Source organism: Uloborus diversus, chromosome 6 (genome assembly GCF_026930045.1).
Source record: "Uloborus diversus isolate 005 chromosome 6, Udiv.v.3.1, whole genome shotgun sequence".
NCBI lineage: Eukaryota > Metazoa > Arthropoda > Arachnida > Araneae > Uloboridae > Uloborus > Uloborus diversus.
The window spans coordinates 25,717,706-25,733,801 of NC_072736.1; the positions used below are offsets into that span (position 1 = coordinate 25,717,706).

The window sequence follows — 16,096 nt, forward strand, 5'->3', positions numbered from 1 at the left end:
TCAAGAGTTCTGCCCCCTTTTTCCTGGAATTTTCCTGGAAAAATACACTCATCTTCAAATTCTTTAACAATTAATCAATTTTAAATTTCCTTTTTCTCAGTGCAGTACACTATATTCATTTGAACCTTTTTACTTTCTGCTTTATTCACCATTTTTCTTTAATCGTTGCAGTTCATTTGTAATTTTCCAATGTATCCATTAGTAATGTTTTGCATAACTTGTTTGAACTACTAACAACATGTTTGGACATTCAACTTCCTGTCCCACAGTGTGTGGGACAAATGCTTAAATCCTTCCCACGCTGTCGCCAAAATTCTTTCTAAAACTACTTTTCTTTTTGTCTTCTAAAACTTCCTTATCTACTACCATTTATATTGATGTGGCTTTATTTTTAACTTGCTTGGAGACTTCCAAGTCGCTTATTTTACATTCAATATCCAGAAATTTTTATTAGGCCTAATTTTTATTGTCTAATGATTACTCTAATTTTTCCTCCATTTGAAAAAGTGTTGTTTCTTTTTTTTTTTTTTTTTTTTTGCGTTTTCATCGGTGCTGTGGTATTATTTTGATGCCTCCTAATATTTTTAGGCAAGTCGCTTTTTTTCATTTGAGTTATCCGGTATTCCGACTGAGGTACCAATATATTTGTTGTTACCTTTTCCGTTATACATGGTCTATAGCTAGTAATATATGTATATTGGAACCTAAGGCTTACAGCTAAGAGGTGGGGTGTGTGCGGAGAAAAGAAAAGTAATATATGTATATATACAGTGTTGTAGCTGCAAAAATTGCAGCTACTTACTTTTACTATAACTTGCTTTTTTGACATACTGAAAAAGAACCTGCGATTTTTGGAATGGAAAACATATTATTACTATACATATTCTTACCATTCGGCAACTTAAAAATATCTTACAAAATGAACTATAATTGATTTTTGATCTAAACCTGAATCAAGTTTTTTTGATTCATGTTTCATAGGCATACTAGCTGCGTCGCCTAGCTTTGCACGGTCCACCTCAAAAATAAAAGTTATGTCAAGTGATGCATATTCAACACTCAGGCTTGAACCAAAAAAAATCAGTAAAATTTTGCAGCAGATTGCGGGAAAAATAACAAAAAAGTATACATTTTAATAGGGATTTTATGTTGAAATCTAAGCGTCATAATTAATAGTTTTTAAATTATATCTGCTTGCTAATCCATATCGGAGGATTATGTTAAATAGCCAAACATAAAGACGCAAAGATTTCGAATCCATCCATACCTGTTTCAATGGTCAGTTCACTGTCGTTCGGGAGAAGTAACTTTTACATACATATATACATACATAGGTACATATGCTCAGTTTTTAACTATATAAGAATTTCTTACTTTTGGATGATTTTAGTTATTGTTCCTTCAAAGAATATTAATAATTTAGTGAAACATTTTGAATGTACGTGAGTATGTCGTGCAGCGAGATCACCTGCAGCTTTTTTTCTTTTAATTGAACGAATTCATTCAAATAAACAAGTTAAATGAACGGATCAAAAGAATGAATGAACCTCTAATGCACCGATCATTAAAAAGAACGAAATTGCCCACCTTTATTTTGTATGTTAATCTCAAGAAGAATGAAAGGGGATATTTCGATTATTAGGAAATTGAGGTGGTCGTTAAATTCTTAGCATGAATAATTTCATTTTGAATACCATGTTCCCTTGCAATAATCCTATGTAAATATATATTTCTCTACTCTTTGTTTAAGCATGCTAAGGGAAAAAATTACTAACGCTAGCATTGGTGCCAAAAAATAGACGCCATTGGATAAAGATTGCCCAATTTTTCAATTATCAAAATCTTCCCGAATATAATGATACCGCAAAACTCGGTTTTTAAATAAAACTTCTGTTTCTTATAAAAAGTTGACTATCATTGATTAAGTTACCTTGATCTGTGGCATTAGAGGTGTAAAATTTCAAACAGTCAAATGAACCAATCCTACTTGCAGCAATAAAAATCGTCCGTTCGTAAACACTGAACTGTGGAGAAGAAATGTTTCTACATTTTTGTCAAGAAAAAAAGTTCTGATTTCTAGGGGAGGGGAAGGGCTTGTGCCCCCACTTGCCCCCCTATATGGGGGCCCATGGTAACCACATACCTCTTACTAGTTATGTATTACCTGTTAAGAAATCCCTTGAGTGTTTTCTTGTTTTATGAATATTTAGAAAATGTTTACAGGCTTCAAAAAGTCTTAATTTTTTCTCATTTCTAGGATTTATGGAAAGCCCATCAGTTACATAATTGGTATTTGCAACTGAAGAGAAATGTTGTTAAGTTCCAACAATGTGCTCGATTGTATTTGCAGAAACGAACCATGGCTGCTACCGTTATACAGTCTTATGTTAGAATGTGGTTTGTGCAGAGGGAGTTCAAAAAGCATCAGGCTGCAAAGAAAATACAAGTAATTAAATGCTTTCATTTTGATATTGGATTTTTTTTTACTGTAGACTTTCCAGGATATTTTACTTTTGTGCACAGTATCAGATAAATTTATTTTATTTTCCAATTTAGAACCAAAACTAGAAATTATAAAAAGAGCAGAAATGTCCAAATTTTCAGAACGTAATTATTTGTTTTATTTAGTATATCTGTTTACAGAACATTATTTAGCACAAGCAATAACTTTAAGTTGCTATATTCATTGTTTAGATATTAGTAAATCAATTGTTTTACTTAAGCAAACCATACTTGTTCAATGAAATTATTACCAAGTGTTTGTGATATCTCAAAATACTTTGGGGTAAATGATGTAAATTTTCCATGCCTAAGTGTTTCTTCGGAGAAAAGTTATTATGTACATAATCAGGGTTGGCTTTCTGCCGGCAGAAACTAGTTTTTGCCGTGCCAGTGGCAGAAACTGGTTATAACCGGTAAAAACCGGCAGAAACTGGTAAAAACCGGCAAAAACTTAAAAGCGTCTTTAATAACTAAAGTAATTATTAAATGATATTTGTTTAAGTCAACTAAGAAATTAAACTTTATTTCATCATTTAAAAAAATAAAATCCTATGCTAGTGCCCTTAATTTAGTTCAGAAAGGGAACTTTTCAATTGCAGATGCCCGAAAAATTTGGATTAATATTAGAAAGGACGAGAAATAATTTGGGTGCTCAGGAAAGAGGAGTGACATACAGAATTAAACATGCATTACTGATTGTAATTTGAATGCTTACGTAAGCTTCATCTAAATTGCTTGTGATTGAAATTATCGTGTGCTTCAAGAAGAAAGTGCCCGAATTTTACTTGCCAATATTATTGTATGATATTTTGCCCTTATGTCATAGCTTTGCAAAATAAATTGACCCTATTTCTCGAAACTTATTTTTCCAGTCAAATTTGTACCATTTTTATAGTTACTGCATGGTAGACCAGTTTAGAAAAATATGCACTAGATGAAAGTTTCACAAACATTGCTTGTTCCTTGGTGCATTGCCTCCTAGCTCTTCTGTAGCAAGACTATTCTAAAATTTCTTATTTGTGCACGTTAAATTGAGAAACTGTTTAGATTATAGAAAACACCTTTTCTAAGAGCCAACAGCAGAGTTAAGACAATGTCACATTTAAGCTTTAACTGAGAAGATATTGTAATTAAAGTATGCTTTGGGGTTTACAACTAATTATGTTTTTCCATGCATTTTCTATTGTATGTCAGTAATTAATTTTTTGTCATTTTGTGAGTTTTTGCCAGTTTCTGCCACAAATGTGGCAGAAAGTGGTTTTTGCCATGCCGGTTTTAACCGGTTTCTACCAGTGGTTTTAACCGCTTCGGCAGAAACTTGCCAACCCTGTACATAATACATCAAAATCCCAAGAAAAACCTGCCTTGAGTTGTTAGATTTGCATCAATTTCCACTTATCTGCTCTCAAAACCAACCCTAAGAAATTTTTTACTTGATTCATTTTTTTTTTCTTTTTTTTTGCTGTCGTTAAAAGTCTCATGGCTTTTTGTTGTCTCCTGCCCCCCCCCCCCTTATAAGCCCCAATCGCCGCCACTGGTCACTAATGCTATTTCAAATGTTTGTAACGACACACAAACACTAAATAATTGGTCATAGCGATCAAAAATTTCTAAAATTTCAAGCATTTAACACTTTTCCCAACAATGTTCTTTATCAATTGTTCTCTCATCATCTTCTACAAGCAATGCTTAAATCTTCTTTTCTGAAATACCCTGGCTTAAACCATTCTTCACCTATTGTTTCTTTGATAAAGCAACTGTTTGCCCAAAGGGGGAACAGACCCCTTTTCTACCTCCCTCAATTTTCATCTTGTTTTGGTCAAATGAAGAGGTTTTTCATGCTTTTTGTGCTGATTTTTAATTTTATTGCTGATGATCCTGTGAACTTTGCAGTAACCATGGCTAGCCTAAGTAAGTGAAAAGCTTTTTCTGTAAAGGAAAAAGTTTAATTTATTCAGAAATTAGAAAGTGGTGTACAGTTCTCAATTTGTTAGGAATTTTTCCTTTCTTAGTCTGCTGTAGCCACTATCTGAAAGAAATTTAATTACATCATCGCTGCATACGAAAAAAAAGATATACTTTATAGTTTGCGTATAATTGAATATAATATAATTGCTGCTAATATTTCATTTTATTGTCCTAATTACTAATGGAAATATCATGGACTTGAACATCTGAAGTCACTTCAGATGTTCATTATAGAAGTATCGTATGGAATTCTGGTCTTTTTCTGAAAAATCAGAAGTAGTGAACCCTTGGTTATCCCTCAAGTCAATTGAGTTCGTTATAGCAGAGTTTGACTGTATGAATCATAATTAAAAAATTAATGAAAATATCACAACCATAAAAATGCAATATCTAAGTTCTAACACCATTAGAATTAGTTTTTTCCATTAACTAAAACTGCAACATTTGTATCCAAATTTAAAAAAAAAAATGTTAGCATACCCATAACATAGCCGATTACAGATTTTAGCTATTATATTTGTATATGATGCCTAATTAAGTTTAATTATATCAAGTTTGATAGTGAAAATGTTTGTCAATGAATTTTCTCCTCCTTTTTGCTCATTTATTGTTTAGGCTGCATGGCGTGGATTTAGACTGCGAAATAGTATCACAAATCAAGAAATAATAGAAGCTCGAAGGAAAATTAAAGCTGCTGATTCCTCTGACTCTAACAAATTAAAAAACCGTATGATCGAGTCATTGCGTCTCCTCTTTGATCAAAAACTAAACTACATGATAGTTGCTCTTGGACATCTTGGTAAGTTTTCTTTTTTTTCCTCATTTGATACAACAACTCACAATAGCTGAAACTTATATGCCTCAAAGTGTTTACTGCTAGACTAAATAAAATATCCCTGCATCTTTCAGTATTTTGAAATGTAGGTTTATTACTTTAACTCGAAAATCTTCCGTCTTGTTTTCATAACTCAAAATTCAGACTTCATAGAAGATGCCTGATTCTAGTATAACCAAGCCGTTCTGATGAGGAAAGTGAAGGAGAATGAAACTAGAAACATAATTGAATCCTTTGGAAAAGAACAGAGAAGTCTCTAATTGGATCCTTTATAAAGAGGGTTCAATTTCGAGATTTTGTCCAAGTTGACAATAACGTAGAAATCAGCAGTAGTTTAGGGTTTTCAGTGTTAAAAAATTTACTTTTTTTACAATTTTTTTTTTAGAAAATGGTTTGGTTAAATTTATGAAAACCTTTCGGGCACTATTATGTGTGGTTTTAAGAGTATTCAATAACTTTTTGATCAAAAAGTATCCACAGACAAGCCGGTGACAGAGCTTTTCTGAGAGCACCTTTGGAGAAAGATGATTTGCGCTGTTCACTGTATCTCAGCTGACATTCAAAGTATTAATAATCCCCCCCCCTCCATGTTCTCATAGCTTTTTTTTTTTTTTTTGTTTGACTTTTAAAAAATTTACAGAAATTTGAAGTTAAAAGTACTATTTTTCACAAAAATTCCACTATTTTGTTAGTAAAAAACGCATTTTAAAAAAACTCAAAATCAACGTAGGGAAAACAAGGTTGTCCGCTCCAAAAAAATCTGGAATTGTCAGGGAAAATGAAAGAGTTAAAAATGTCAGGGAAAAGTCGGGGGAAATTTCCAAATTCACCCCCAACATTTTTTTTTTCCAAGGAAATTTTGTGTTATGAGATCTAATCTTCATTTTTGTCGTTCCAAAAAAAATTGTAAAAATTTTGTTTCAAAATGATGCTGGCAATAAAAAAACTGGCGATCAAAAAAAAACTTCCGCAGCTGCCATTTTTGACTCTCAATAGTTCTCAAGAAAATTATTCCTCGAGTAAACTGAAGTTATGCACAAACTCAACAGGGAAGAAGACAATTTACTGCTTCTGAAAGCGCAAGCCTGAGGATGTTGGGGCAATCTGGGAAAATCGGTTTTTTAAAGTCTTGGAAAGTTTTTCTTAGCCAAGTGTGAAACGTAGTTGCCATTTTTGGTCATTCACAAGATGGAAGTAGACACAATCCTTAAATGCCAAAGTTTCCAAAAATAAAGCAGAATTGGATGTTTTCTTCAATCGCAAACTAATAAAAATTTCACACAATGTGCTGAAAATTGTTTAACTTATTATTATTTTAAATATATTTCTTGAGAAATGAAAAATTTTGTTCTTGAAATTCAATCTTATCCTCATTACTATGTACGCAAATGTGCTAAAACTTTTCAACTGAATTGTAGTTTCATGAAGATGTATTATTTTTAAAGTGTTTTCATGCTATAAATTTAAAAAAAAACTTCTTATTTTTGGGTGTAGCCCCCACATTTGGTCATTCCCAAGATGGAAGTACACAAGACTTTTAAGTGCCTAAGTTCCTGAAAACGGCATTGGATGTTTATTGCTATGCAAACTATTAAAAAAACCACAAAATGTGCCCTTTTTTCCAGATAATTCGTAATTATTTTCTGGAAAAATGCGAAAAATTATCTTCTGAACATTTTTTTCTAAATGATTTCAATGCTTATGTGCTAAAAACTGACTATTTTGCCTTAATTGTAGTTTTTTAAGGATTATTAATTATTTATAACTACTTTTATGCTACAAATTCAAAAATCTACTTATTATCTCGAATTTTTCACTTAATCGCCATATTTGGTCATTTGCACGATAGAAGTAGACATAAACTTCCAAAAACAGAATTGGATGTTTATCTCAATATAAAATATTGAAAATAGCATAAAATGTGCAACAAATTATGAATTTTTAAAAATTAATTATTTTCTAGAAAAGAAAAAATTTAATGAAAGCATCCTTAAATATAATCTCAGCAAAAACAACCCTGTTGTAAAAATTCCCTGCCAAGAAAACCTTTAACTCTTCCCCACAAAAAAGATAGCCTTCATTCTAAACCCAAAAACCCTCAGCCTTAAAATGTCACGATATCTAGTTTGCCCGTCAAGTATCTACCAAACTATCATCCTCCCAGTTCTCCTCTTTCATCACATACTTCCTTCAGAACCTCCTCCCACCTTCAATTCCTCAGAAATATGGATAGATCCTTTAAATTGTTTATCTCGTTTGGCGTGAAGCTTTTCTAAGCTAGGTGGTTGCTTGGTTTATTTTTATAGTTTTTAAAAATTTGATTTAAGTTATTAAATAATTGACCATAGCAATCAGCGCTCTTATTTGCGGAATGTGCACCTTCAAATATTAGCAGCCTTGAATCACATGCGGCTAAATATTGTTACTAGATGCCAAATTTTTGCACATTAAAGATGCAAAAATCTTTGTTTAAAGCAAACCAGCGTTTGGACAATATTTGATCATATTTTTAGTGCAATTGCAGCAAAGTTTTGAAATTACTTCTGGTTTTTTTTTAAGTTACTGATAGTATTACATTAATCTTTTTTTTTTAATCTTTGTTTTTATTGGTATTTTAGGTCAGTGGTAGTCAATCTAATCTTTACTGCTCAGAAGTTTTCAGGGGTCAGTCAAGGATTTTTCCTCGCTACCTTTTTTTGTGAAATTATTGCATCATTCTTTTTTTTGTGAAAGTTTTTTTTTTATCAGCATTGTTTTTGTGAACTTTTAGAGGCATCCTAATTTTTGTAAAAGAGAAGTAGAACAAGTGAAATTTTAGTTCGAAAAGTGTAAATGTCATATAGTATTATTTTTAACAGGTTTCGTTTTTTGGGGATGGGGGAGCTAAAAACCTAAGAAGTACCAAAAATACCATCGTAATTTCAGTTTAATGGGCTATGTACTGTGTACAATATTGGAAGTTATAAAAAACAGTTCCCCAAAACATGTTAAAAGATTGTGATAATATTGCATAAATTCCCTTTGGCGAGAAACAGCTAAAAATTAGTTAAAATCCCACAAAAAGGTTGCTATTTAAGCAATTGTTCATATAAATTTGCTTAGAATTTTATTTTATGAGTAAATTTTGTTTTAAAGAGAGAAACAAATTTTATATTTTAAAATGTGAATTTTTGTGAAATTTTTGATGTTTTTGTGAAGCTACTGATTTTATTACTTGATTTTTGTGAAAGTACCGATTTCAAAACAAGATTTTTGTGAAGGTACCGAAAAATGGTAGCAAAATCAGCCTGTATTGGGCCCTGGTTTTTATAGTGTAGTGTAACAGGTTTTGTCAAATATGGAAAGTTTTATATGAATTGGAGCCAAATCAACTCTTAGTGTTTTATTAGTGTAAAAGAGTTCACCCTTTCAAATAATCTATGACTATACTTTTAAAATCTCATTTTACCCTTGAAAAACTCCTTGAATACTCTTTGAAAAAATAATCCAATTTTGTGTATGCACTGTGACACTCATAGAAATTTCTATTCAGATGTGTGCACCCAGTTATCCTCAGACTGCTGTGAAAGTTTGGTGTCGTCTGGAGGTCTTGATGTGTTATTAGGACTACTGCAATGTTGTAACAGAAGTGTTCCCCACATGGAAATCATCAAGTTGGCAACAAACGTTCTCCTTAATGTGGCAAAGGTATTTTAATTGTTATTTAGGATTAATATATACATGCATATTGTTGCCCGAGTATGGGACAGAATGATCAGAAAGTCATGTTAAAATTTCTTCATGAAAAACTTCATTTTTTCCCAAATGTTTACATAAATTTCCCATATTATTGCAAAGAGTAATATCTAATTGATGCAAAGAAACTAGCAAAGTTTTATAAATAAACTAGCATTCTCGTACCCGGCATTGCTCGGATAATGGAATTAGCAGGGGTTAACGGTGCTTGGTGCATCTAGTTTCGAAAATCCCCTATAATAATTACTTATTACCTATAACTTTGAATTTCAATGACAGGTTTTAATTTCGCAGAAATTAAGGGGTTTTAATTAATTTCTCCCGAACTAATTGAGATTTCGAAAAATCCTTTCTTAGTGGTTACTTTTGTAATCATGCGGACATGCCTGCCAAATTTCAAGTCTGAAGCTTCAGCGGTTTCGGCTGTGCGTTGATATATATATATATATATGTATATATATATATATGTTATCTCAGGACATTGATTTTTATATATTAAGATTACAGATTTCATAAATTTGGAAACTTATATTTTTAAGATAATGCAAGTTTGCTAAATAGTTTTTTTTTTTTCTTTCTTTTTAAAAATCAATGCAATTTTCCTATTAGGTACATAAATATACCAGGCAGACCAACTGAGTTTTTCTAAAATTACATGAAGAAAAAAAACCAAGTTGCTCTTTTTTTATTTATTCAGTTAAAATAATTTTTCGGTCTTTTGCATTTCAAAATAGTCAGAAAAGCATATTTCAACTAAGACTTCGTTTACTACCTTATTTGCTTGATAACTTAAGATTTATTGAGATAGATTATGTACCAAAATGAAGTGATGCATAGTGTATATAAATTATGACGCTAGAATATTTGAATGACAAGACTAAAAGAATAACTAAAGTCCAAAAACAACTTAGAGTAGGCATAAAATTGTGCTTATACCTGCACACCTTTTGCATCCCCGATAAATGATGCAGTCAGAGCAAGAAAAGAAAACATATAAGACTATGAAAACAGAAAAGTTTCATGCAACCCAGTGCTCTTATGAAAAAAAAATTTACTGCCAAATTTTCACCTTTCAAAAAACTTTTCTTATCCCAATATTATAAAAGAAGTCTCATGTATGAATCGTGAAAGAATCAAAGTCTTCATTATTAAAATATGTTAAAAGAGTATTTTCATACTGAGGCTCTTAATTAAATCTTTTTTTCTCTCTCTGATAAAAAAAATTGTATTCCTAAATACATTAAACCAAGAGAAATAATGTCGAAAATAGAAATCATAATTACGTAGGTTGTTTTTTTTTTTTTTTCAATCTCCGTTTTTACAGTATTAAAGCCAGATGGGCAGCAGGCTGGTTTGCGTACTAGGATAATGCACATACCCCTGTCCGAACACTCAGTTACTGTCGAGTCCAATCTGCCCTTTCCTGTTGAGCTACAGACATGAAAACATGGCTGTCTCTATCGAGTCTCCCGCCAAATGTGAATTGAGAAGTGTTATTCGTTTCTTGCAAGCAGAAGGTAACAGAGCAGTGGAAATTCATCAAAGAATAAGTCGTGTATATAGAGATAACTTAATGAGTGCTAGTGTTGTTCGTAAGTGATGCCGAAAATTTAAAGAGGGCAGAACTCAAAGACACCATCAAAAATCACTTTCAATCATTGGCGGCAACGTTCTATGAGGAGGGTATAGAAAAGCTTGTGCATAGCTTCGACTAATGCCTAAATCATCCAGGTGGTTATGTGGAGAAATAATATGCATTGTACTTTACTTTTGATAGTAAAATCTCTTTTGTATATTTACCCGTTTTATTTTTATAGTCAAATGGAACGTGAAAAAAAAAAACAACCCTCGTATTTTCTTAAAACCTACTTGCCCTGTTTCTATAATTGCTGTCACTGATACATTAGGTAAATAAATTACATGATTTGTAACATTTTTTAAAATATTTAAACAAAATATGCATTGATCTTCGATTTTTTTTAAGCCCTGTAATGTGCATCAGACTTGTGATTCCTTTATAAATACTGTAAAATACTTTGTTTTAGAATGCATGATTTTAATTTTACTTTTTTATTTATCATAGATAGCTGTGATTATGCGGAAATTAATTTGTAAGAATTTATTCTTGGTTATTTGTAATTAATGTCTGAACTGTCACAGTAAATACGTCTTCGATTATTTATACCAAGGCCCATTTACGTATTGTATTTTTTATAATAAAGATTTTCAAACAATATTCTCCTATAGCAGTCTCTACGCATGAGGAAATGAAATTACCAGATTTTACTCTTAATTATTTAATTAATTACAAAGGAATTAAATACAAATATGAATATTAAACATTCCTTAACAATTAATTGATAAAATCTTCATGATTTTCCTAAAATAAAAATGTTTTTCTTACAAATACTATTTAAACCAAAAAAAAGGGGGGGTTTAAACCAAAAAAAAAACGGATTTTTCATTAACCCTTATAATTACTGATTCATTGGACTAAAAATTGTACAATGTGGCCTGAAAATTCGGGACGGACTGCCATCATAGACTCCTCTTTTCTCCTCAACTGAAACCTCTGTTTTCGTGAAATAAATCCAGCGTGGAAAAATCATTTTTAAATCAATCGTTAATTTTTTTACTCTGAAAAAGGAGAGGGCAAGTTCTCTTTACTTTTAGAAGTAGCAGTTGCCCATCCGTACGAATGGCCTGTGGGTGCAGCTACTCATTTTAACAGGGGAACTAAGGAAAATTCACCTGCATGAATTATTTTTAAAATGACTAATTATTCTCTTCCTAATGCGTTAAAAACTGCAGTATCAATTATCAAGCCAATTAAAATATCTCTGCTCTGAACCTACATTTTATTGAAAAATGTTGAACTACTTTGTTTTATTAATTTTCATAGTATAACAAGACAGTGAACCACTTGTGGAGAGCAATGCCCTGCTTGGAAGTTTATCTTCATCTCATGAAAGCCTTCAGGGAAACAGCCTCTGAGATATTCACCAAGTGTTGCACCCTCGTGTGGATTTTCTGTCAAGATCCAGAAAAGGCTAAGGCAAGTTTTTATACCTAATACTCAATGCCACACGGATTGAGTGATATACTGTCTGTCCTTCACGAGAAAAGCTCCCGCCGTAAAGTCTGAGTCCGTCTACTGCCATAGAAATGGACTTTGTTCATTTTCTGCAAGGGTTAGCAGGAGGCTCTATTTTAACGCCATTTTGCCAATCGCCTTCTTGCCTTTGTGCAGTCATACGGGTTTTTCCAACTTTAAGCTTCCCTCGGAAGAATCAGACACACCTTGTTGTCATAGCAATAGACAACAGGTGGGGGCTTTTCTCATGAAGGACAGACAGTAGTTTGATTTTTGATTTATTGTTTTGCTGATTGAAGTTTGTTTGGTTATTTTTATTATTAAGTAAAACATACTAGATTTTGATTTTTGTTGCTTAAACTTTTTAGAATGGATTGAGTGAAAAAAGTACTTCTGATGTGTTTTCATTATGTATGTTATTTATTATTGTAATGTTTAAAGTGTGGTAGTAACTGCTTTTATTTGAGGAGAGAACAGGCTTAACAATCTTTAAGTTCTTCATTACAATCCTATTTTCACCTGTCGGTGTTTCCTTTAAGTTATGCTCTTTCGTGAAAATAAACTCTTCCAAAACCAGGCGTGGCCAAGTGTCATCTCCTGACAGTCAGCCTATATCTTGAATTTTGACTTGTATGTTAGTTTATTGCTTGCTGTCAGCTGGATGGTGTAGTGGTTATTTGTTGGCCTTGTATACCTTTGGAAATGGGTTCTTAGCTCAGTTTCAATGATCAGTTGGTGAATATTTCATGTGCAGAAAATCACCATTTTTTGCATTGAAAAAGGCGTTCCCTGTAACGCCGAAACACGTGTCTGCTGTAATTTACAAATTTGTGCTTCTACTTACGTTGTTTGTTTTGACTTTACTATTCAGCACAAAGGTATTTATTTATCTTATCAAACAACCCTGGTTTTATTACACTGAAGATGTTTGCTTCCCAACATTAGTAGCACGTAGCAGAAAGACTGAATGTATTAAAGCAATCTAATTTTATGCAGTTAGTACCTAAAATGGAGACTTTTGTTCTTCTAACTCTCACAGAATGCCATTTACAGCATGATGAAAGCATTTCCAACCTAGCATTGCTAGGTGTTTCAGAATCATCTAGGTATCAGATTCATCAGTAAAATACAAGGGTCCAGTAACAGACAGTCATAAGCATAGCTGCCAACTTGTACAATTTAGCCGTACATTGTAAGATTTTCGGACGTTTTGTACGATTGTACGACCTTATGGCAGATTTGTACGTTTTTAGGTTTTTGGTTTTAATTTTACGATAAATTGTGAATGGTTGAACTTTTGAAAGCAACCCCTAAAGGCATGACGTAAACAGCATTGAAAAGCGCAAAAATTCTCTTTCTTTTAAATTTATTTGTTTTATTTCATTATTATTATTTTTGCTTATAAAAGCACAGAGCAAGTAAAGGTAAGGATTTCAAAATATCATAATACTAATTTTAATACTTTGCTTTGTAATGGTCAAAAAAGCTTAGAAATATAGCCAACTGCGTACATCGTAAGATTTTTTTTAAGTTGGCATGTTGGAAGCTATGCATAAGTTTGGATTCAAATAATAAGCCTTTTAGGCAAGTAAAACTGATGTTGTTGTGGCCCATGAATACGGTGCAACCATCTAGTGTTATCAGAGTGATTTTTTTGAGCCAGTTGGTATTTACAAAGCAGTAATGGAAGGTTATAAACAGCCACCACTATGGCAGCTGGTGTTTCATCTTCATTTTAATTCAATAAGGTTTTAGTTCTAAAAATAAAGACCTTATGCACATTTTGAAGAGAAAAGGGGAATTTTGTCTATTACTCATCCTTTCTTCATCCAGTCTGCTACAAGGATCATCAGATTTTTCTGTGTTTGTTACCGAGGGTCGGTCCTTTTTTCGAAATTGAGCAACTAAAAATAGAATTAACTGATTCAGAGGATCCAGAAGCAGCCAAACGTTAGATGAGATACAGTTACTTGAGAGGAAAATAGTTTTAGAAATCTAAATATATTAAATGACTTAGAAAATTGAGTTAACCTGAGAGCAATGTCTTTTAAACATGTCTGTGATGGGTGCCGTTACCATATAGATCAAAATAATTACTCAGTTTTTTTTTTTTTTGCAGGTAATAAAGCAGAATACAGCAGCTACAGAGCAACTTATCAGTTTGCATTTTCTGGTGTCAAGAAAGCAAATGATTAATGAAAAAAGGCTGCTGCAGAAAGCTGCTTCATCTGCTCGTAATAGCACATTTATGTCATCCCGTTTATGCATAAACAAGTCCAGAAGCATTGCCCCTAGGGAGAGTGTCGAAATCGAACCAGACTGGATGCTGGGCAAACAGCGACGGAGAGAATTCACTGATCCACTGGTGGCGATCTCGTCCGTTTTAATTTCCCTTGGCCTAGAAGCCAAGAAAGTCATGCCAAAAAAAACATAATTGCCTTTGTACGTGAATATTTGTATTTTTATACGCTGTAGAATTGTTTTTATCATATTGATAGGTTATTATATTTATTCTTTTAACTTTTGTACAAAATTTTATTGAAATTTTTGAGCCACTTTATATTTTAAATAAATATTTTGTTTAAAAATTGAAAATTTGTTTCTCAGCTTTATTTTTTGGCAGAGCCGAATTTCACGAAAACTTCTCAGATCAACTCTTTGAAAAGAACTTAGAGGTAGACTTTCTCTGTATAGAGGATTTTAAAAACACTTAAGAAACACTGAAATTTGTTCTGTTTTTATTTGTGGGTGGGACAGAAGATTATCAATAATATTTTTATAATCAAAGAAAAATAAATTTTCAAGCATGAGGTGCATGCAATGGCACACATGGGTGACACCCGGAGCGATAATTTGTGGTGTCCCTCCCCCTACACACACAAATGTAAAAACGAAAAACTGTGTTTAAAGCTAATGTGACCAGAGTTTTCTAACTAAAAATCAGGACATGGGGGTGGGGGCAATGTCCTATTTTTTTTTTCAGAGGCTCACTATTGCCAAATTAAAAAATTTGATTTCACTGGGGGAAAAAATGAATTAAGCCTTACAATATACATATGTTATGAAATCATATATATTGTTTTTTGAGATAAGAGCATAATTAATTTATGAAAAGTAGTTTAGGTGTACCATTAAGTTATGTTCTAACTGAGCAACTAGCAGGGTTTCCGCTACGGTCGCATTTTTCGCATAATGCGAAAACACTATATCAATTGCGAAAATAAAGCAATGCATTTTCGCTTTTTTGCTCAAATAAAAAATAAATTATTTAAAAAAAAAAAAGGAGAAATGTACTATCCTAGAGAGGAAGCATGCATGGCGATAATCAACTTAACCTTTTTTAAATCTTAGCTAAGATGTTTAAACTACAATTAAGTTCAATAACTGTTAGTCTATGTCCCCCCAATAACTGCTTTATTAGGAGGAGGGGACAACAACGTTCTAAACAAAAATCGTGTTTTCTTTTTTTATTTTATGTTTTAAAAAAATTGCTGTTGTACTTATTTTTTCAAAGATATCACAGATGAAATGTGAATTTTATTTTCAACTTTAGATGAAACACACTGAGGCATACATAAATATATGAGAATGTGTAACATTTTAGCATTTTGCTAACATTTTTTCCTCAATTTTAGCTTTTATGCTAAAGAACTTTTGAACCCAGCTTAAACCCTGGCAACTAGTTAATTGTTTGGTTGACTTGAAGTCGTCAACGGTTAGTGTCCTAAGAATGTTTTCGCATACAAATGGATAACTGGTCGTCGCTCTATTAGAATGGGCGTGGTTAGTCAACGGTTACTCTGTTCAAACTCGCCCATAAAGAACTTAAGTTGAAAAATAACTCGTTATGCCATCAGTAACTAAAGCTTGCAGCAAACAACAGAGTCATTCCTCGAAAATGTCAACCTGCAGGCCAAAATTTCAAACTCGACCAATATTAATGTGTTATACATAATTTTAGG

At 32.3% G+C, this 16,096-nt stretch overlaps 1 protein-coding gene across 1 annotated transcript in view; it reads left to right on the forward strand.

The window, feature by feature from the left end:
* The window catches only part of LOC129224287 (abnormal spindle-like microcephaly-associated protein homolog), an 88,143-nt gene extending 73,575 nt beyond the window's left edge, over positions 1-14,568 (forward strand). The window contains exons 21-25 of the mRNA XM_054858717.1: positions 2,258-2,446; positions 5,086-5,269; positions 8,838-8,992; positions 11,943-12,095; positions 14,254-14,568. Coding sequence (XP_054714692.1) covers positions 2,258-2,446; positions 5,086-5,269; positions 8,838-8,992; positions 11,943-12,095; positions 14,254-14,568 — 996 coding nt within the window. The remainder of the gene's footprint in view (positions 1-2,257; positions 2,447-5,085; positions 5,270-8,837; positions 8,993-11,942; positions 12,096-14,253) is intronic.
* The last annotated feature ends 1,528 nt before the right edge of the window (positions 14,569-16,096 follow it).